This window comes from Athalia rosae, chromosome 1 (genome assembly GCF_917208135.1).
Source record: "Athalia rosae chromosome 1, iyAthRosa1.1, whole genome shotgun sequence".
Taxonomy (NCBI): domain Eukaryota; kingdom Metazoa; phylum Arthropoda; class Insecta; order Hymenoptera; family Athaliidae; genus Athalia; species Athalia rosae.
This window is the reverse complement of record NC_064026.1, coordinates 22,879,781-22,903,757: the sequence shown is the minus strand read 5'-3', so window position 1 is coordinate 22,903,757 and position 23,977 is coordinate 22,879,781. Positions and strand designations below refer to the sequence as shown.

At 44.5% G+C, this 23,977-nt stretch overlaps 2 protein-coding genes across 3 annotated transcripts in view; one reads left to right on the top strand and one right to left on the bottom strand.

The window, feature by feature from the left end:
* The window catches only part of LOC105691406, a 36,159-nt gene extending 13,219 nt beyond the window's left edge, over positions 1-22,940 (bottom strand). Inside the window, exon 1 of the mRNA XM_012409859.3 lies at positions 20,751-22,940. Within this exon, the coding sequence (XP_012265282.2) occupies positions 20,751-21,357 (607 nt within the window). The 5' untranslated portion in view covers positions 21,358-22,940. The remainder of the gene's footprint in view (positions 1-20,750) is intronic.
* LOC125499693 (shematrin-like protein 2) lies at positions 9,233-12,493 on the top strand. 2 transcript variants are annotated; one of them, XM_048648739.1, is made up of 2 exons: positions 9,233-9,824; positions 11,283-12,493. In XM_048648739.1, the coding sequence occupies exons 1-2, from the start codon at positions 9,801-9,803 to the stop codon at positions 12,054-12,056; spliced, it is 798 nt and encodes a 265-aa protein (XP_048504696.1). In that variant the 5' UTR covers positions 9,233-9,800; the 3' UTR covers positions 12,057-12,493. The 2 variants fall into 2 exon arrangements, with proteins under 2 accessions (XP_048504696.1, XP_048504718.1); XM_048648761.1 differs by lacking the exon at positions 9,233-9,824 and adding an exon at positions 10,417-11,070.
* Positions 22,941-23,977: the final 1,037 nt, after the last annotated feature.

The window sequence follows — 23,977 nt, the reverse complement described above, 5'->3', positions numbered from 1 at the left end:
ATACACACACTCCATTAGACAGACGTTAAATTATTTTATTTATTATGCAGCTGCCGTACGGAAGACGCTAGACGTTTGTAGCTAACCCTGGTCTGGGGGAGAATCGACGCGGAATAATAAAAAGCGAAAAAACAGAAAAAAAAAAAAAAAAAAAAAAATAGAAACAGGAAAAAGAAACGAAAAAACTTTAGATTGTCTATTCCTGGAGAAATCCAAGGGTTAACAGTCACGTTACCTACGAGCGGATCATACGGGGAGGGCAGAGGGCGACCGGGCCGACCGGAGTCACGCAACACTGTGCATCCGGTGGGCGCGAATGCGATACTGTATACGTATGTACGTACGTATACGTATACGTTGCAACGTGGCTTTTTTAAACAGATCACCCTTTTTAGCGGCCCCACATTGGGCACCACTTGCGACGTAGAAGGTTTTCTATTTTCCCCCAGGCGGGTTGGACCCGGGAAAAACCCACGTGCCTTCGGCGCGATCTGTACGAAACTGAAAACGGAAAACGGAACTGAAAACGGAAAACGGAACGGAAAGATTGTTGGGCGCCAGACGCGTGTCGCGTCACTTAACGAAATAACAAAAACTTACGGAAGAAACGAATACAGATCCGGCGGAGTGGCTGGCTAGGCACAGGCTGTTCAACAGCGAAATAAATGGTAGAGTGGCGTGGATCCACAACAACAATTCGGGCACAAATAAAAACGATAACGTAACGTAATTTCGGGAGACTGTATTTTAACAAATTCGGTAGGAAATACAGAATCGGTAGATTTACAATAGGTCGGGAGTAACAAAATATAATTCGTTTAACGGTAGCGGGAGATTATTTACGGGAGTACAGAATTATAATTTCGATATTCGAAAGGCCTACGGGAGTTTTACTGATTCTTTTACAAGTTATCCGAATGAGCGATAATTACGAACGGGAGAAAAGGCGCGGTTTTACACGGAGCGCTTTTCCGTGGCTACTCTACGGTAACAGACGATAGATTTTCCAAATAGAACGGGACCGTAACGTAACGCAAGATTTACCGTAGGGGTAACAGATTACCCAAAAAATGACAAATTAAATACGGGAGAAAATATTACATAAATTATAACAAAATACCATACAGCATCACCAAATATCACCAAGGCTTTCCTTAACGTATTACTTAAATTTTTCTTAATAACTCAACGTACTAAATGATACCCCGTGCAGCAAATGCACGGGAGAAACGGTAGAAGACCAAATAAATGCTCCGAGAGCGAAAATACAAAAACGTACGGTAACGGAATTCAGCCACGAGGTAAACCGGGAGGAATTACAAAATTGCCCAAAAACCGAAAAACGTAACGGACCGGACCGTACCAAATTGCGGTGGGGCGCGTTCCCACCGACTTATCAAATACTGGATGCAGTGGGCCTTTAACCACTGACTTACACTCCTAAATAAACTGGATGCAGTGGGTCTTTCACCACTGACTTACACTCTAAATAACGGATGCAGTGGGTCTTTCACCACTGACTTACACTCTAAATAACGGATGCAGTGGGTCTTTCACCACTGACTTACACTCTGACAATAAAACAAAATACGAAATATTCTAGGCAATTTGCAATCCCCCACGTGGCTACTTCGTGCCTCTCTCTGAAGGTGGAAAACCTTACCTTAACGGAAGGAGTTCGGCACCCACTGACTCTAACTTTAATACAATTATTTAACGGATTCTAGCTTTAATTATACTGTAGCTAAGGGGCGGATGGGAGTGAATCTAAATAACAACGGTAGCGGTAGTATCGGGTGAAAACGGTAGCGGTAGACGGTAGATTTGGGAAAGCGGCCAAGGAGGATCTGAATTGGTGAGGAAGGATCTAACCAAAACGTCCTGTCTGTTGGACGGTATCTCGCAGAGTAGGACGAGTTGAGCGCCGGTGTCCAGGATCTTCTTACTCGGAAATCGTCCGGATTGGCGATTCCCTCTCCTAATTAGGCCACAGGTGTAGGGCGCAATTCTTCAGTTGACAATTGAATTTGCCTATTCGGCGCCTCTCCTCTCCTCTGACGTCATCATCCATGCTTCCTCATCGGCCGCGCTCGCTTTTGAGTACTGACCGGCTGGCTGTCTGCGTTCAGAAGGCCATCCAAGGCTGCGTCGACTCAGGCACTTGGAGTCCTCATCCTAAGAGCAACATCTCTATCCTATGTCGTCTCGGGAGTCGGAATGTAGTCCTGGGCTCACTTGTGCCTCGGCCCCTACATGTCTTCCTAGGCAGAACGTCATCTCGGGAGGTTACCAAGTTTTACCCGGTGACGGGATCAGTTCCGGAACGGTAGATGTTATGTTGGTCTGGCTCCTGGCCAGTAAGTTACGGGACGGGAGGTGACACTACTCAGTTCATGCCACCCTATACGCCGCCTTCCGTAGCATCCATTCGTCGATAGCAGAGCGTCTTACGCACCTATCGTCTAGCGGGAGATCGTAGACGAGTCGTCTTGCGGTCCTATACGCCGGTAGCGATTCGGTAGATCGGGAGGCGGGAGATGTTTGCGATGCTGTCATCAGCTGGTGGTCCGGTCCACCACGGGAGAGTGCACATCGGTATTCTGATTGGCACGGATGACGTCAGAGTTGTACCCTTGGAGGAAAGGGCCCGGGAGGTCCTCGTAGGTCGTCCTGGCTCAACTCGTCGGTATTTTCCCAGATCACATAAGAGAATATTCGGAACAACAACGAAAATTAGCTTAACATACGGAATATCTCTTATTTTAATTTAGCCTTGGTGATTCGTTTCGGTGTGCTGCAGTTTTCTAGATTATTGACGAAAAACGGGAGGAAATTCCGGGAGATTTGGGTGCCGTAGTAACGGGGCTGAAAACGCCACGTTACAACTCCCCTCCCCGTGGGGGAAGACCGAATAGGTCTTCAACCTTCGCTAACGAAAGAGAGGTCACGAATTGGCCGTACTTTAGAACTGAGTTACGTAAGTGTCTGGGCGTTGGTGATACTGGATCATGAAGATTCTGATGGTGGTCGGAAATACGGAAGCGGGAGGTTTAACGAACGAAATGTTCCAAAAGTCGCGGGCTGTTACCGGGAGCGATATAAATTTATTGTGTGCGGTGTCTTTTTCTTTTTATTTTTTTTTTGTTGACGAGAGCGGGAGATATATTTTTTTTCTGTTATGAATTCTCTGTTTTTTTCTTCTTTTTTTTTGTTGACGGGAGCGGGAGATATATTTTTTTCTGTTACGAATTCTCTGTTTTTTCCTTTTTTTTTTTTTTGTTGACGGGAGCGGGAGATATATTTTTTTCTGTTACGAATTCTCTGTTTTTTTCCTTTTTTTTTTTTTTTTGTTGACGGGAGCGGGAGATATATTTTTTTTGTTATGAATTCTCTTTTTTTTTCTTTTGGATTTCCCGTCTAGGGGACGCGTGAGGGTGGTCGGGAGGTGCGCGGGCGTTGCTGATTACGCCGGTAAAAGTCTTCTGCCCAGGCGTCATAGCAATCAGGGCACGCGGCTTTCGTATAGCCCGAGATGCCACAGCCCTTACAATAGACCGTCGGCGGGTTCGGTCGCCGAGCTGACAAGATTTTTCTTCTACGCTGACAGGCGTTTGTGGCGAAGGTACGCGATTCGGGGCCGTGGTCGGGATCGGTAGAGGGGTTGGTGGCGAGGTCGGTAGCGGTAGCGGTAGCGGGAGCGGTAGCGGTAGCGGGGTCGGTAGCGGTAGCGGGAGCGGGATTGGATCCTCGGCCAGGAATACGTCTATCTCCATGACGGTGGAATCGCCTGACTCGGGGGCGGTGACGGGTACGGGAGAGGTACGGTGTCCCGGTACTCCGGTTACGATCGGGAGGAAACTCGTAAGTTGCGTTTACGGTCTCGATAGGGTCCTCGTAAGGGCCTAGGTGAGCCAACGCCGGGCGTGGCTGGCGGGAGGAGGCATGAGGCCCACGGTAAGCGAGTTCGGGAACAAGACAGCGTTCGGGAGGTGGCGGAACCTGATAACGGGAGGTTGTTCCGTAACGCCATTCTACATTTCGGGCGAGGTGTTCCAACTCATCCAACTGTCTGACCTCGTCGCGACGAATTAGAATTTGATAACGCGGGAGTAAATTACGGTAGGAGTAATCAAGTTCCTCTTCTTCGGACCAGGCAGGTCTCAGACGATCGTAATATGCTCGCATGACGGTCAAATAATCAGCCACGGATTCGTGTTCGCCCTGGGTACGGCGACGGATTTCTGCCCGCAATTCGAACTGCAAATTGGGGCTGCTAAATCGATCACGCCACGCGTACTCAAAATCTTGAAAATCTCGCCAAGACGGACGTTTGGCCCGGAACCAATATAAGGCAATCCCCGAAAGGAAAAACGGGAGGCTATTTGGGATGTCGGAGTCCTGAAGGTTGAACAGGATCCTGCCTTCCTCTATCCGCAGTAAAAATGCTTCTGGGTCCTCATTGCGTGTCCCAGTGAATTTTAGATTCCATTTACGCATTGCCTCATAAGCGGCAATTGACTTTGGCGGGCGACCAGGCGAAGCGCGGGAGGGGGTCGCGTAGTGTTGTGAACCATACGGGCGAGAGTCGTGCGTTCTCGGATCAGGCCGAATCGGCGGTAGATTTTCGACAAGCGGCGGGAGAGGGGGTGATCCAGCCCTCGCATTGTGCGCGGTAGAATACAGGGCATGAGGTGATCGTCGTGGTTCGGCAAACGTCGGCGAAGTTCGCTCTGGGGCGATCAGCGGGGGTACGGTAGAATCGCGGTACTCGGGAGGGTCGGTATCGGCAGGGTTCGGTAGGTTTGAATTTTCTCCGTCTAGCACGGTGTGCGTAGATTGAGGGCTCTGATGTTCGTCCGGTACTCGGAGGGCTATCTGCGCGGGAGGTACGGGAGGTACGGGAGGTAGATCGCCGGGAGTAGGGGGGTCATCCATCGGTCCTTGTGGTGATTGACAACTACGGAGAAACCGATCGCGGGAGGGAGAAAGAGTTCCAACGGTTAAACGCGAGGTCTGTTGGCGCTGGGCGCGTAATTCGTCAGCTGTTGGCAAATAGATCCAAGCGTCCTTAGCAGGGGGCGACGACATAGACTTCGGGGGTCAGAAAAGTATCGCGGATAGCAACGACAAGGAAAACAGCGGTAGAGGTCGTATCGAAAGATATCGCGATGTTTACAGGCACTTGTCTGTCGCGGCCTTGTCCTTGATTGTTGTGCTCGAGAGATTTGAAATGTAACGGCCGGTAACGGGAGGAAGATCAGCGGCTACGATTTCGGTAGTGGAATTACCAAAGAAAATTCGCGGTTTCGGAAAGTCGAGAGATTTACAGAAAAAGATATTAATTAAGAAATGAATTAGAGTCGAGAGATTCTAACTGAATTTTTAACGGAATGAATTGGGGTCTGACTAAATTTTTTTAACGGAATTGTTGTTGTCTGGTGTTCGAAATCAACCCTTTTTGGGCGGAATGAATTGGGGTCTGACTAAATTTTTTAACGGAATTGTTGTTGTCTGATGTTCGAAATCAACCCTTTTTGGGCCCCGCGTTGGGCGCCAGTTGCAACGTGGCTTTTTTAAACACAGATCACCCTTTTTAGCGGCCCCACATTGGGCACCACTTGCGACGTAGAAGGTTTTCTATTTTCCCCCAGGCGGGTTGGACCCGGGAAAAACCCACGTGCCTTCGGCGCGATCTGTACGAAACTGAAAACGGAAAACGGAACTGAAAACGGAAAACGGAACGGAAAGATTGTTGGGCGCCAGACGCGTGTCGCGTCACTTAACGAAATAACAAAAACTTACGGAAGAAACGAATACAGATCCGGCGGAGTGGCTGGCTAGGCACAGGCTGTTCAACAGCGAAATAAATGGTAGAGTGGCGTGGATCCACAACAACAATTCGGGCACAAATAAAAACGATAACGTAACGTAATTTCGGGAGACTGTATTTTAACAAATTCGGTAGGAAATACAGAATCGGTAGATTTACAATAGGTCGGGAGTAACAAAATATAATTCGTTTAACGGTAGCGGGAGATTATTTACGGGAGTACAGAATTATAATTTCGATATTCGAAAGGCCTACGGGAGTTTTACTGATTCTTTTACAAGTTATCCGAATGAGCGATAATTACGAACGGGAGAAAAGGCGCGGTTTTACACGGAGCGCTTTTCCGTGGCTACTCTACGGTAACAGACGATAGATTTTCCAAATAGAACGGGACCGTAACGTAACGCAAGATTTACCGTAGGGGTAACAGATTACCCAAAAAATGACAAATTAAATACGGGAGAAAATATTACATAAATTATAACAAAATACCATACAGCATCACCAAATATCACCAAGGCTTTCCTTAACGTATTACTTAAATTTTTCTTAATAACTCAACGTACTAAATGATACCCCGTGCAGCAAATGCACGGGAGAAACGGTAGAAGACCAAATAAATGCTCCGAGAGCGAAAATACAAAAACGTACGGTAACGGAATTCAGCCACGAGGTAAACCGGGAGGAATTACAAAATTGCCCAAAAACCGAAAAACGTAACGGACCGGACCGTACCAAATTGCGGTGGGGCGCGTTCCCACCGACTTATCAAATACTGGATGCAGTGGGCCTTTAACCACTGACTTACACTCCTAAATAAACTGGATGCAGTGGGTCTTTCACCACTGACTTACACTCTAAATAACGGATGCAGTGGGTCTTTCACCACTGACTTACACTCTAAATAACGGATGCAGTGGGTCTTTCACCACTGACTTACACTCTGACAATAAAACAAAATACGAAATATTCTAGGCAATTTGCAATCCCCCACGTGGCTACTTCGTGCCTCTCTCTGAAGGTGGAAAACCTTACCTTAACGGAAGGAGTTCGGCACCCACTGACTCTAACTTTAATACAATTATTTAACGGATTCTAGCTTTAATTATACTGTAGCTAAGGGGCGGATGGGAGTGAATCTAAATAACAACGGTAGCGGTAGTATCGGGTGAAAACGGTAGCGGTAGACGGTAGATTTGGGAAAGCGGCCAAGGAGGATCTGAATTGGTGAGGAAGGATCTAACCAAAACGTCCTGTCTGTTGGACGGTATCTCGCAGAGTAGGACGAGTTGAGCGCCGGTGTCCAGGATCTTCTTACTCGGAAATCGTCCGGATTGGCGATTCCCTCTCCTAATTAGGCCACAGGTGTAGGGCGCAATTCTTCAGTTGACAATTGAATTTGCCTATTCGGCGCCTCTCCTCTCCTCTGACGTCATCATCCATGCTTCCTCATCGGCCGCGCTCGCTTTTGAGTACTGACCGGCTGGCTGTCTGCGTTCAGAAGGCCATCCAAGGCTGCGTCGACTCAGGCACTTGGAGTCCTCATCCTAAGAGCAACATCTCTATCCTATGTCGTCTCGGGAGTCGGAATGTAGTCCTGGGCTCACTTGTGCCTCGGCCCCTACATGTCTTCCTAGGCAGAACGTCATCTCGGGAGGTTACCAAGTTTTACCCGGTGACGGGATCAGTTCCGGAACGGTAGATGTTATGTTGGTCTGGCTCCTGGCCAGTAAGTTACGGGACGGGAGGTGACACTACTCAGTTCATGCCACCCTATACGCCGCCTTCCGTAGCATCCATTCGTCGATAGCAGAGCGTCTTACGCACCTATCGTCTAGCGGGAGATCGTAGACGAGTCGTCTTGCGGTCCTATACGCCGGTAGCGATTCGGTAGATCGGGAGGCGGGAGATGTTTGCGATGCTGTCATCAGCTGGTGGTCCGGTCCACCACGGGAGAGTGCACATCGGTATTCTGATTGGCACGGATGACGTCAGAGTTGTACCCTTGGAGGAAAGGGCCCGGGAGGTCCTCGTAGGTCGTCCTGGCTCAACTCGTCGGTATTTTCCCAGATCACATAAGAGAATATTCGGAACAACAACGAAAATTAGCTTAACATACGGAATATCTCTTATTTTAATTTAGCCTTGGTGATTCGTTTCGGTGTGCTGCAGTTTTCTAGATTATTGACGAAAAACGGGAGGAAATTCCGGGAGATTTGGGTGCCGTAGTAACGGGGCTGAAAACGCCACGTTACAACGTATATACCTATCAATGTGAATGTACACAATTCCCTTTCTATATGCACCACACACGAACGAGCTTACACATGCAAGCGCGAAACTACAATTATCACGATATGATATTTAATTTACTTGTTGGTTCAAGTACACAAACTGATACAGAAACAACATACAATGTAATTATACATGAGAATATGTACTCAATATTATGCGTATCTACGTACGATTGACGTGCGAGATTCGTTAATTTTTTTTCCGATCAATTGGTGGTAATTTTTCAATATTCAAATGTTTGAAAGTATAACGTGTACACCCTGTAAATATATAGACAGGTTTAAATGATAGGAGGGAACATAATTTGACATAAACCACCCGGCCTACATGTATATGTATATATACATATATTTACGTACGTACTCGTACATGTATATATTTACGGCGATAAACAGAAACGCTATCTTGTCTATTGTTAAAACTAGAGCGAACTTTATCCCGCACATGGTATAGTATGTACGTAAGTACTGTATAGGTATAAGTACGAAGATACAATAGGTGTATCTACAGGTATACGGAGGTACACGTACGTATGTACGTACGTACGTAGCGCAGCAAAGCGAAAAGTTGAGGGTTCGCTGGAAGGCTTTGGTTTTTCGAAGCCGATTTAGTCGGAGGCGATACGCTTATACCGCAGATATTTTTACGGAGACAACTCCCGTGTTATACCCACCCCGTGTAAGTCGAGTACATACGCCGGGATATTCAGGTACACGAGGTATACCGTGCAAGTTGAAAGCATGGCAGCGAGGAACGTATACATATACCGTATACCGCGTACGAAAAGCCTTTCCAATTGGTCCCGAGGAACAAATATGTAAATCACATATTTTTCCGGAGAGAAGGGGGTGTTATTTTCCCGAGAGGTCCAAGTGTTCCATACTTTCATGCGCTACGCGATAAAAATGGGCGTCGCGACTTTGCGTATACAGATATACCTACGCCGCAACGTATTACGTATGTACGTACGTACCTACGTATACGACGTCGCTGTATAACCTTAACCCCCCAGGGCCCCGTGGGTCGCACGCGATTCAATTTAATATATAAGAAGAAAACCTCGCTCCTTTTCCGCGCGTTGTCCGAAGAAGGAGCAAATTATTCCAGCCCCGCACGTCTCGGAGGGTATAATAAGGAACGATGACCTTTTTTCCCTCTATTTTTCAACCACCCCGCAAACAGCTCGCCCTGCGGATCAATGCGATGAAGATCAATCGCGAAATTTACCCCGTCGAAAAAACAGCGTGTAGGATATCACATGTGAGTACGTACGTTACGTTCGGAGACACACACGTATACACGTACGTACTCGATCGACTATATACGCGAGATAAGGAAGAATTTGTATTGGTGCGATTTTTTAAAACAATTTCCTCGTAAATTTTCGAACCGGTCGGCAGGTCGGTCAAACATTCCGTCGGAAACACCGATTGTAAAGGGAGATTGTAGAGCGTAACAGGAACCGGTGTAGTAGTTACCGGACGGAAATGACCAAATTCCCTACCTGGAAGGAACTGGGAAAGGACAAATTAGGAGAGAAAGGCCGACGGAACCACCGCCCCACGACGCCCCGAGGAAGCTAAGTACTGATTTGATTCCGAGGATAAATAGGACAGCACCCGAGCAGAATCTTTGAATTGCGACGATCGCCGTCTTCGCTAATCTCATCGGCAACATGAAATTCCTGCGGAGTACGACGGTGAGTTAGTCAATAAGTACGTGCGTGTACCCTACCTGTGCACAGGGTCCAAAGTTAAATCGAAGAAAATTGGGCGGATTTAATTTTTTGTTTGTTTTCTCCTCGTCCCATTATTCGTCCGCATTACTTTGCTTTTTATTCGTGTTTTATTTTTTCAATTCACCGCACGTTCAAAACGGCTAATCTAAGCGAAAGTTTTTCACTCCCCTTTTGCATACACCGTCTGTATACTGGAAGCACCCGCGCACGGGTTGTGTTATATCTACGGTAGTGTGTGGTCAGCGCTTTTCGTATAATATTGTGCAAAGTCATAGTAATATAAAGTTGGAGCAGGGTTGTTTCACCTCCAACTCAACCTGTACAAGTACACGTGTCTACATACCAGTTCAAACATTTCCCGAGACGAGGTAAAATATTGGAAATTTCGAACGCGTTGGTTATCCGAAATATCGCGAATGTACACCGTAATGCATATACTTGTAAAAAATAGAACGTTCGAACACATGTTATACATTCTATGTATCGTCATGAAATATGTATGTACAGTAAAGCTGATATTTCAAATCTATATGCGCTGAGTAATTTACGACATGGGATAACAATGGGTTATATACCAGCCAGTGAAATATTTTTTGAAAAACGAACTACATAGGTATACATGTATCCTTGATATACTGAACTATATAAATGGTTTTTGCGATAGCCAATTACCGTGCACAGCCGCGTGATTCGGTCGAAATTGAAAATTGATTACCGTCAGAGAAACCTACACGTATGGTTGGGCGAGAGAAAAATATTAATTATTATTATTCACGAAAACGACTCGTTATTCTTGACGCTTCGAATCAACATTAAATACCTACGAAAACCTCGTACTCGAGAATACAAATTTTCGAAATAGCGAACGGGTGACGATAATCTAAAGGCGACATCGCGTCGCCGTATATCTGTGCGAGTGTTATAGGTGCGTTCTGATGTTCTGTTACGGCGTGGGTGCCTAAAAAGAATGTTGATTTTAAGATTATCCTCATGTCTGTAGCGAGTTGATTTCCATTATATCGAGTCTCGCGCGAATGGCTTTACGAATGGGTGCGGTGAGCTTAGAACCATTGGCGTGTCGGTTCCGGTACCAGGGTACGCTTAAAGTGGAAGAACGTCGCGAGCCCAAAATATCTGTTCAACGAAGAGTCTCGCAGCCGTTGAGTCTACAATTCGGTCTATAATAGGAAATTCTCAAATGGCAACGGTACGACTCGGTGGGGTATTTGGCAAATTTATACTTCACTCGGGTTGACGACCGAGAAATTTTTCAAAGGTCGAACCTCGGGTCGAACACTGTGAAAAATGCTTGTTTACGATCGCACGAACAGCGCGTCTCCTTTCCTTATTGTTCGATTATAAATATGCATGAAAAATTGTTTTCTGAAATTGAACGAAACACTTTTTATCCAATTCCAGACGGTTTTGCTGCTTACACTCTGCGTGAGCGTTAATTCCAGCAGCAGCGGTGGAATCAGCAGCAGGAGTAGCGGCAGCGATGCCAACGACCCCCGAGAGGATCTAACAATAAGCGGTGGTGCTGAGGTCGGTCGAGATGGTAGAGAGACCGGTACCGCCGAGGAAAGCTCGTCTGGTTCTTTAACGCAACTGAAGCAATCCAAGCGCGGAATTTATTATCACGGTGGGTACGGAGGTCACGAAGGTCTCCATCACGGGGGTCACGGGGTTTACGGAGGTCACGGCGGCAATCATCACGGTTTATACGGATACGGAGGTGGTCACGGGGGCTACGGATACGGAGGATACGGATACGGCGGGGGATACGGATACGGAGGCGGTTTAGGGGGCTATGGATCCGGATCATTTTATCAGGGCTACACCGCTGTTCCAGTGCCTCAACCGGTCCCGGTACCCGTTCCCGTTCCCGTAACGAGACACGTCCCAGTCGCCAAACCAGTACCCGTGCCGGTACCGGTGCCGGTGGTGGTCCACCGTCACGTACCCTTCCCGGTAACAGTCAATCGCGCAGTTCCCGTTCCAGTGCCAGTTCCGCACCCGGTCGCGGTACCCGTTCCCATTCACTACGCCCCCTACTACGCCGGTGATTTTGCTAGCTACGGAGGTGGCTACGGAAGTGGCTTCGGAAGTGGCTTCGGTCACAGTGCCTACGGATACGGTGGTCACGGAGCACACGGACATCACCACCATCACTTCAAGTCGCATCATCATTAGCCCGCGCACCCCTCATTTTGGCAAGAATTTATAACCGTCCGCTTAGGTGACACTATACTACGACTTATTTCACTTGTATGATATTATTATGTATATGTGTATATGTTATTGTCTATATAAATGTATATAAAAGTGCTCGAATGTGCACTGGTGCAGCTATTAATGCCATTTGTTTTCAAAAACTATACTCGTCGTGGTTTTTTGTTTTTTTTTTCTTTCTTTCTTTTCTTTCCCCCTGTCTACAAAACTCGATGCCATTGTCCGTAGGCTACGAACGTGTCTAATTGCGTTTTGAAGAGTCTGAAAGTCACCGTGAAAGCTGTGCATATAATGGGCATGCAGGTGCAGGTGGCGGTGGTGCAGATCAACCCGGTTCAGTCGAGAAGCACTTGTTATTTTTTTCCTCCTCGGTTGTTGGTACCGGTGAAAAATTTGTGAGAAAGTAGGAAATTAATGCTTTAGAACAAATTACATCAGCAAGTTGAAGACTGAGGAAAAAAAAGACAAAAAAATGGCGGTATTATAGGGGTATGTATAACACTACGAATCCAGAAATATACGAGGATTATACAGGGCTAATGAAGGAGCACTCTCCCGGCGAACTGAAAAATTAGAACGATGCTTGAAACACACCAATGTAAATTGGAGGTTTACGCTATATAGGGATAAAAGGTAGAACTGCACGTCGCAGTTTATAGGTGGGGTGAACGGTGTACGTTGCATTCCAAATTCATCGAAGCCTGCTACAGTTATGGTCGCCTTTCACTTGTACCGTGCATTTTCCAACAACTTGAACCGGCGGCAAAAAGAGACCTGAATTGTCGAAGTTGGATCCGATCGTTATTCGCTGTACTTGCTGCACCTCGAATGCAGTCGGAGTTTTCTTTTTCACAATTGTATGCAACATAGGTAGACGTAGGTATATGCGACATATAATAATAACTTGGTTTGAAATAATGAAAATAAACGAGAGCTGTCTTCGTATAGGAGTCGAAAAATGGTGAATCGAGGGTACGTCGTATCGGTTTTTCGAGCGATGTTCACCAACAGCCATCGCGTTTTGTCTTTTGTACACTGGTATACGCGTGTACAATATACATGCCAGCTGCAAAAAAAGTGCCTATACAGGATCTCTCACCGTATCCATATATCGATGCATGAATTCCAGCCACACTTTATACAGAAAAACTCTTTGAAAAAGGAAGGTAAGCAAAAGAAAAGCTCCGTGGGGACGAAACTGTAATCAGAATAAATTATACGTTCATAGGTATACCTTCTGCGAGCTGCAGTAGCGACACAAGATCCGGCTAACCAACGAGCGGAGCTGTTGAGAGATTAATTTACTTTTACCGTGACGTGTACCTAGGTATGTACTATATATATATGTACAATATACTAAAGCCTTAACCGAGGTAAATAATTCTGAGGAGTATAAAACTAGATTTATAATTGGCGTAGAAAATCGCGGTGGGTATATATATTTTCGCCTTATATCCTTTGAGTTGCTGCGTTGCTGGTTTCGGAACATCGCGACAAATATACCTGTATCCACAGATTTTACACCGTGTAACCAACGTCGTAACATCGTATATGAATAAAGTATATAAAACACATACATCGACGATCGGTAGGCACTTTATTTTCCCAGAGGCTCTATAAACATGAAAACCAAATTTCCTGCTCACAACAGTATCCTTGGAACTTCGATTCACCTCCGGTCCCTTATCGTGTACTCCCTCCATAGCATGGTTAAACTCAAGCGAACCAATACATCTTAAAAAAAACTCGCGGTTTTATTTTCTCTCGACATAATATCGTCAGATTTTCGTAAAACTCTTGGGTCCTAAAATCATAGACCTTCGCTACCAATACTATATATATACATTCGAAGATCGATCATCGCGTCACTTCGATATTCCAGATTTCGGATGATACTTAATTCTATATATTTGGCCTCCTCTGATCACCAGCCCGTTAATTCACCAACTGCGTAACTTGTGCATCAATAACGCGATTCTGCATACATGTATTATAGGTACATACACACATACGTAACATAGAACGTGTCGGAAAGCTCAGTTGCTCGCGTATAAGCCTTTGACAAGGCCATGTGTGCTACTGCAGATATACACGCTACACGGTTCGTGTCCGTCTTCGTGTTCACGAATAACGGGAATCGCTAATTTCTGCAAGCACATGAGCTTCTGAAATGTGATAATCTCATGATCTCTGCGGTAACAGCATCTCGCTGGTTTCTCGATACACACGTATCCGAAGAACAATGAACACACGTATAAAGGTGAACGAATTCATCAGATATCCGTAATAACCATTATCTTACAATATTACCGCAGCGATAGAGAGCCTGGGAGGGAGAGAAGAAACAGGTGAATGCACGTTTAAGTTGGTTGAGAGAAAGGTTTACAGTAGATGTTGGTGTACATAGTTATATATATATATATATCGGTCTAGTACCGGCCAAGAATATCCCGTCCATTCATCCGGGAGATACAACAGGCCCAGCCAGCGCCTGAGCTATACAGTGATTGGCTAGCCAACAAAATCCAGAGAGAGGAGGTGAGGGTTGTCGGGTAGAGAAGAAGGTGCTAGCGAGGAGTCAAGCTTGGACAGTTTCAAGTTCAATATTGTAGCGCAAGCGCGAGCTTGCCAACTCCGAGTGCGTGAGAGTCTGCAAGCTCAGAAGGTTTTAAGTGCGTGCGTTTATATAGATATATGTATACATCCCTATATCTATACACTTATACATACGTACGCTGCGCACGCAGAAGGGCTGCGATAGCAACCCCCGTACCTAAAGGTTTATATATTACTGTATACCTACGTATTTTCTCAAATACCAATGCATTTGCACATGGCGTGTACGTGGAAAAAAAGTCGGAGAAGTGAGCTTTCAAATCGGGTACACGTATAGTAAAGAAATGGGAAAAAAGGAAAAAAGTTAAAAAAAAAAGAAAACCATGTGAAGTTGGTGCGATATGCATGTAGATACATGTACACATATATACCCATACATGTATATACAACAAACACTTCTATAAGAGCAGACCCATGCAGTTGAACAGATAGTTAGACCGGCGAAGATATATGTGTATACCACACAGACTAAACTTGACTGTCTGTTACACCTCGAATTACTAGTAGGTATACCTAACCCGCGTGGAGATCAAATATCTTGCACGTTTGGCTGTCCGCTATTTTTTTTCCTTTTTCTTTTTGCATTTGTGATTGTAAAATGCGGTTTATTCTCAACGATCGTTCTACAAAATCAGACCAATGGCGTTACAGGGTATACATGTATATGTAGTTATATAGATTTCGGTTGAAAAACAGTAAGGCGAACTTTTTGGAATTTATCCTTGCCCGATGTATTAAATTATTTTGACGAGTCGATGGCGTATATCCTTTGACTTATATTATACACGCGGCCACGATCATATCCGCAGTATGTTGTAACACGAGGCGAGTGACACAGCGCGTAAAATTCTTTTGAATCACGAATGAAATCGAAACTTGAGCGGCGTAGCTATAACGTGTAGTACAATGCGTATGAATATACGAGTATATACACCAGGGTGATTTTTTTTTTTTCGACTATTCCTATTTTTTCAGTCCCCGCACCTGAAATTTTGTTCAATATGTCGAAAAAGAAATTCTCTGCGAATTTTTTCAACCCTCAATATTAATTCCAAGTACTAGCTCTCCCAGAGGTCGGAAAGATTCTCCATTTAAAATACACGTAAATTGAAAGTTTTTCTTTTTAAAATTCCATAACTCTGAGGCATTTTATGATATCGCATTAATTTTGGTCGAAATTTATGCGGAATTGAACGATGTTCAAAAGTGTCCAGGATGGCATAAGTGTAACCTACACTGGTGAGATCGTACGGGTCGTTGAAGTTGATTTGTACCCAAAGTTCTCGTGTTTTTCGCTGATATTTCCGAAATGGTCAACTTTACAGAAAAATTGCAAAGAAACAATTTGTTGGAGATCTAAATTTTCTCCAGAAAAGGTCTTTTACACCTAACAATGAATGCTTCGATTAATATTTCTTAAGATATTGGAGTTTAACTTACTTGTGATACAAAAATTTTTATGCCTTTTATATACCGCTGAGTTATAGAATTTGGAACTTTTGAATTTGAAACTTTTAATTTATGTCTATTTCAAGTTGAATATCTTTCCGCCGTCTGGAAAAGTATACTTAGGATTAATATTAAGGGCTACGATTTTCGGGGAAATTCTTTTTCGATATATCGAAAAAAAATTTCAGGATCCGACTGAAAAAAGTATCACCTTAATATAGACACAAATATGATAGCGGAATGGTTACAAAGAAAATACAACGTGCTCCGTGTGGTGCAGGTTCTGGTTGAACAAACGTTGCGACGAATCCCATCCATCGCGACCACACATCCAAAGGCAATAATATAACCTACAGCCGCGATATCTGAAGCCCTAAGAAACGCTGCTGATGCTTTTTCAGTTCGATACAGCTGTAGTGAGAGCGACTTTTATATCTTCGTTTTTTTTTTCGTTTTTGTATTTTTTTTCTCAACCGTGAGCAGCTCTATGGTCTAGTTGGTTAAACAAAAATAATAATAAACATATATATCACGCGATACAAAAAGAAGTTATAATATCAAATATATATAATAACGTCATAATAAGCAAAACTTCTGCTGCCGCTGCTGCTGTACCTACAGTGACGTAATCATTCAATTAACTGTTAGCTATTTTGCTAAATGAAAATATTAACAAATCGTGACGTAGTTTCTAATTACACGAGAACACCGCGACAAAACTCCAACTAATTAATTAAAGCGAGGCGAAAATTAAAATATAAATAAACAAATAAGACGTTCAATTAGTAAAGCCGATTATATAATATCGGCACATACGGATATAATCACGTGTGTGGAGCAGGTTTTTCCACCAGAGCTGCTGGTACTCCGAATGTACGACCGATACGCGATTGGATGGCGAAAAAAAGAATTGGAATAAAAAATTCAAACGGCATGTATATCACGCAAGTGTAAAATATTTATTTATCGATATAGGTATAACACGCTGCGGCCACGTCCGCGGTATGTAGATATTATAATCTAAACATTTTTGGAGTTTTTTTTTTCATACGCATATACATGATTCATCCGTGCGTATGTACGTACGTAAAATTGAATTCCCGTCTGTCGGATGTAGGGTATGTCATAGGAAAATAACACAGCTGCTCGATGATACGAACTCACTCGACGCTTCTTGAAGATTCTGCACAACAACGATCACTGTACGATAGTATACCTATGATAGAACGGTACGAGAACTTTGGCCCAGAAGTGTTAACAAAGTTCTTGCTGTCTATTGCTAACACGTTACATCAGTGAACATAATGACGTGAAGGTTACAGAATTATAAGCCGATTGCAAAATCCTCTGGTAACTCGCTCAATGTCGTGGTCGTTCAAACATATAGGTATTATGCATACTATACAAAATATGCGTTACGTAATAAATCTCTCTACGTGCCTTTATGTATGAAAACAAAGAGCCAACTAATTGTGAGTAGTAGACGAGCTAGTAGATTATTCTGCGAGTGTTTTTCATTGAAATTTACGAATTAATTTTGCCGATGCTCGTGTATCAGCCCATTCATTGATTTCGAGTAGATCGGTGTAATAGCATATGACCATCACTTTTATCACAACAATATAACCCTCCCACGTATGGTTGACCGGATTATTGTGCATTATGTAGAGACATGGAAATGTAGGTATATAGGTATATACAAGAGAAAATATACAAAAATTACCATAACATAATATGCTCAGGGATTAAATATTATTATAGAATATTATTTCTGTCATGAGAGAGACGTCCATGATACCTACATCGGCCAACGATCAATTATTAATCCATTCATCACATTCTGCGTATCTGACGATAAAAGTTGGCGGATATATTAATATCTGCTCGAAAATTATTTCACCCGTGGCTTCATCACTTGTTTTAGTATTTATTTATTTTTTTAAATTCGTGTTCTTTATATTTTCCAGACGTGTGTTAGATGATAGTTTATTTTTTCGTTTCTTTCAATATTTTATCCCGAAGTGAATTTGGAAATTTGCGGGAGTCCCTCTCGACACACCGCCCAAGCAGTTAGGTAGCTCGAATCGGCTCATTTTTTCTAGTAATGGATAAAGAAAAAGCTACTCCGCTAAAACTCCTGAGACAAAATACGCGAGGTAAGAGTAGGATATAAGCTCACGCAGGAGCTGGGGAAAGTAATGTATGAGCTTGAGCTCCTTCCCCCTTCCGCAGCCTCTGGTTGGTAAGTCGTGCAGAAGGTTCGCCTCTTCGACGAATAGAAAACCGTCTAGGCGGAGTAATTGAAAATATGGTCATGTGCCAGCCACCCGGAAACAAAGATAAATAAATCAACCGCTGATGTATACATATATAGATCCCACAAAATGAGAGCCATAAGATACCGCGAGATAAGGTAACGTGAAGCAACTAATCAACATTCCGTCTATCCCTATGTGTATCCCGACCCGACAACATATACATATGTACCGCATAAAGTGATATACCCGAAAAAATATATAGTATACTTATCGGGCGTTGAAATTTTTCTCCAAGATATTATTCCAGATTCAACCGTCTATATAAATAACGTTGTCGCAATAACAGCGTAAGTTGATATAATTTCAAATTTTACTTAAATGTTCGTAAAGGATTAGCTAGAAAAGTTCTCTTCTATGCTGCGGTATATCCTCTGAAGCATTATACCTCTACCCAGTTATAATCTTCGTACATTTTTTTCATACCTATGAGAATTGAAAATCCTAAAACCGTACAACTTTAGGAGGAAGTAGTCGAGATTAAACCCGAGACTGTACTCCGGACCGGCGAGATACCTATACCACTCGCTCACGTCGTGGAGAAAAGGAAAAGATTCTCCAAGCGCTGAGTGAAACGTGTCCTTGGAGAGGATCTGACGAAGGAGAAAGGGGAGAGGAAAGTGGAGGATCGAGCGGGACACGAAGCTGAGACCAGAATGGAAGGTGTACGTATATACGTATGGGTATATCTATATGTATATGCGTATGCGTATACGTATATCCGCGAGAAGAAAGAGGGAGAACGTCTACAGTATGTGCACACGGAGGAATTGCTAAGAAAATGCGATGGAAGGTAGTCTGAATCGCACGTGCTCGCTGTAAAGCTTTCACGCAATTATGCGAGCTCCTCTTTACACTCTTTGAAGATTCTGCAAAGCTTCTTTCTTCTTACCATGTACAGTCAGACTGCGAGCCAATGCAACATTCGCGATGCCATGCTGCACCGCGCACGAAGTATATCCCATTCGAAATTCTGTTATAACAGGCGCTGCCAAGGGTGCGCAACGAGAAATAACGCGTGACTCGAACAAATACTCCATGATTAGGAATCGATGGATGCAGATATAGCTGTATATGTATGTGTATCATAGGTTTTTATATTCTTCAAGTTAGCTGCAATCTCATTTTATACCTACTACACGAGGCTCTATAAAAGTATAAGAAGTATCGTAGGTTGAATCTCATAAAAATTTAAATAAGACCGTGCTTGCTTCAGCGGGAGGCTGTAGCGAATTTCTGAAGGCATCATTTTAATTGCACCCCGGTTGTCCTTACCCAATGCTTACCCCGATTTTATAGGCCACACCGCCGCGTTCCTGAGAATATCTCCTTAGGGGCAAATACGAAGTTATCGCTTTTGTCTTTCAAATTTTTATTCATTTACTTGTTTTGTTTCGTTGTTTTATTTGAAGCATAAACGTGGCGTTAAGGCACGCTGGTGCAAGTTAAATGTCATTCTGGGTATAACGTGAGTTCGTCGGACGATACGAAAAAAAGTGGATGAAGACCAAAAAAAGCGAATTGAGGAACGGGAGACATAATTTTTGCGGACCCAACGAGGCGCGTACGTTCGTGGGTATCGAAATAGGTAATGCAGATGCACGTGTCTTTTTTCACGGTAGAACAAACACGAGGGCACCCCGCATGACGAGGAATTGGTATCTCCTTGAAACGACCAACCCTCCCGTATATGTCGTAAGGGAAAGTGTGGAACTTCGAAGATGAGAGCTTATTATAAGCCCCCGTAGCTGTGTAAAATATTGTTAAAGATAATAGCGACGTTAATTTGATACGTGAAGCACAACCGGGGTTTCCCACGCGCACCTAATGCTCCGAGGCTCGTTTCGTCGGTGTAACGCTTGTTTCATGGTGTTGACCACCACGCATACCCACACCCAGCAATCTTCTAGGGGGGCCAGAGTACACAACACAAAGGGCCAAAAAACGAAGGCAAGGGTATCAGGTGCGGTATCTATCCATATACCACTTCATACCCTACACCCAGCGCTGCCTACACCATGTGTATAGGTGTACGCACTCGTTCTTTTTACATCGGGTTGATTACGTGCGTCAGTTGCGATCACTCGCTGATGTGCTTGCGATGTGTAGATAAACGAAGAGGTATGGGGTAAATATTATACCGTGCACATGGTGTAAACGAAAATGAACGCGTTCGTCGATCAACCTATCCAGGGCTAACGAGTTTCCGACTCGAATCTCTGTGTATTAAAGTTGACCGAAGTACAAGTTGTACAGACGTTTGTTTGACGCTCACCTGTAGTTTGTTGATGGTAGTAGTTGCATTCGGCGCACACAGGGTGATGTTGGTTCTCGACCTCTTCCATATCCCCCTCCTCGCAAACGTCCTTGTATCCCTCCGGCGGGCTGAGCGTTTCTTGCTGCTGTTGGTGTTGTTTCTGCTGTTGCTGCTGGATCCTGAGGGGTGTAACAACCCCCTCGATCGACCCTCGGCTCGAACCATCCTCCATGGGGGTACCCCCTTGGTGAACGTTAATACCCTCGGCGCCGCTAAACACCTGTTCATGCCCCCCTCCAGTTTCGGTTTCGACTGGACGACCACCACCAGCGAATTGTAGATTTAATTCAGCTCTACACTCCTTGCAGTTTCCCAATCTTATCATTTCATGTTCTTGACAACAGCAGTCGCACTCTTCCTCGTAGTCCGCGCAACATTCTTCTTTTATTAGAATGATGTAATCAGCTGCGAAGAACTCATTAAGCTTTTCGTTTATCACCACCCGATTCTTCTGCCCCTTTGGTTTTGTCTGTCCGGGCTTCTTCAGCAACGACTTCAACGACTTTAACGACTTCGGAGCCTTTGGCATCTCCGACGAAGACCCGCTACTACCGTGTTCTTTCATTTTATATAATATATCTACACGTACAATTAATTAAGGATAATTAGGTAGTAGCTCGATTGAATATCCGAACGCTGTGAACGGCACGACCTCCTCAATCTGCTAACGAGTCTATACCTATAGTGTAGTCGTTCGCGCCGCACAACACTAGCGTAGAATGCTGTTTATGGCATACGTGTACGCAAAACGATCTTCTTGCACACTCGTCAGCGATTATGTACTGGTAAAAACATCAAAGGTATACCGTGTAGTAAATAATAATACAGTTATATACTCTTTCCAATGATTCACAATTGATAAACTGATTTCATCAATGAATATTAAAACGCGAATACCTAATGTGTGTATATATTTTGAATGTAGACAAACGTGAGAGTTTCGTAATTTAGTATACTTTTTTATATATTTTATATATTTTACGCTGGCAAATATATATATAAACTCTCATAAACAATCAATCGCGTTTCTATTTATTTATTTTTTTTTAATTTCGTTCAAAAATTAACGATAGTTTAAAATCTATGAACTCTAACAAACGTAGCTTGGGGTAAATCATGGTAGCTTTTTCCGTCTCATAATTTTCTTGGCAATAATAACATTAAATCTTTGTTGATAAAATTATTATTATCAAGCGCGGAAAAATCGCGACAGATATTTCCACTAACTCCCGCATTCCGCCATAACGAACAAACACCATCCTATTCCACCTTCGAAACGTCGCATATCGATCTATCTCCTCTGACCGGCGTGGGCGTACGATTGAACAACCCCGCTTTACCGTACCCAACTCACATTTCCACGATTGCAAACGCACTTAAGTCCTAACTAAGGACCTGACATAAGCAGCTGTCAGATGAGGTCCTACGGAACTCCCGTACCTGGCAACTTGTCGTTGCACACTGCCGAATCCAGGCCAGTCACTCGAGCAACGCGCTGGAGTCGACTCCGAGCGGCCGAAACCGACTGGAGCGCAAGTACCGAACATAGACATAGAACATACTGAAGGGAGTTTTCTCCACGCCATCGCTGGCGACGAACTACGGAGAAGCCGTGAACTAGGTTCTGGCAAACGCCAACCATCTCTGCTCTGCTCATAAGTTCACTTGGGATCTGGAACCGTTGAGTGTAGGTACATCTACCCTCGACCTTTGACGCTCAACGCTAAAACCTTTGCCCCGTTTTTTGCCTACATTAGGCTACATTTGCTTGTGGTTCAACCGCTGTTTCATTTGGCTTATACAATATCGCTGTAGATTCGCTTAACCTTCTGTACGTTTGGTCACTATCCATGTTTATTTCGCCAGGTGATTTTCCCACAAAAGTCGCGAAAAATGGCGCATTTCAGAATATTGGCTGAGGGGTTGGAACAACCGAAGTGAACTTAGCCCTTCGTTATATACCATTTGAAAAAAAAATGTTGTCATCGATCATCCGCCGTATGCCAATGTTTGCCCATGTTTGCCATCGATTGTCCTCCGTTTGCCAATGTTTGGCATTGATTGTCCCCCGTTTTCCATTGACTGTCCTCCGTTTGCCAATGTTTGCCATTGACTGTCCACCGTTTGCCATCGATTGTCCTCCGTTTGCCAATGTTCGCCATTGACTGTCCGCCGTTTGCCATCGATTGTCCTCCGTTTGCCATCGATTGTCCTCCGATTGCCATCGATTGTCCTCCGTTTGCCAATGTTTTCCATTGACTGTCCTTCGTTTGCCAATGTTTGCCATCAATTGTCCTCCGTTGGCCAATGTTTGCCATTGACTGTCCACCGTTTGCCATCAATTGTCCTCCGTTTGCCAATGTTCGCCATTGACTGTCCTCCGTTTGCCATCGATTGTCCTCCGTTTGCCAATGTTCGCCATTGACTGTCCTCCGTTTGCCATCGATTGTCCTCCGTTTGCCAATGTTCGCCATTGACTGTCCACCGTTTGCCATCGATTGTCCTCCGTTTGCCAATGTTCGCCATTGACTGTCCACCGTTTGCCATCGATTGTCCTCCGTTTGCCAATGTTTGCCATTGACTGTCCACCGTTTGCCATCGATTGTCCTCCGTTTGCCATCGATTGTCCTCCGTTTGCCATCGATTGACCTCCTTTTGCCAATGTTCGCCATTGACTGTCCACCATTTGCCATCGATTGTCCTCCGTTTGCCAATGTTTGCCATCAATTGTCCTCCGTTTGCCAATGTTTGCCATTGACTGTCCACCGTTTGCCATCAATTGTCCTCCGTTTGCCAATGTTTGCCATTGACTGTCCACCGTTTGCCATCGATTGTCCTCCGTTTGCCATCGATTGTCCTCCGTTTGCCATCGATTGACCTCCTTTTGCCAATGTTCGCCATTGACTGTCCACCGTTTGCCATCGATTGACCTCCGTTTGCCAATGTTCGCCATTGACTGTCCACCGTTTGCCATCGATTGTCCTCCGTTTGCCATCGATTGTCCTCCGTTTGCCAATGTTCGCCATTGACTGTCCACCGTTTGCCATCGATTGTCCTCCGTTTGCCAATGTTCGCCATTGACTGTCCACCGTTTGCCATCGATTGTCCTCCGTTTGCCATCGATTGTCCTCCGTTTGCCATCGATTGTCCTCCGTTTGCCATCGATTGACCTCCGTTTGCCAATG

Bases quoted from the DNA above. Each gene is read 5' to 3' on its own strand.
- LOC125499693 (XM_048648739.1), top strand. From the start codon at position 9,801: ATGAAATTCCTGCGGAGTACGACG. The intron at 9,825-11,282 runs GTGAGTTAGTCA...ATCCAATTCCAG, and splicing joins AATTCCTGCGGAGTACGACG to ACGGTTTTGCTGCTTACACT.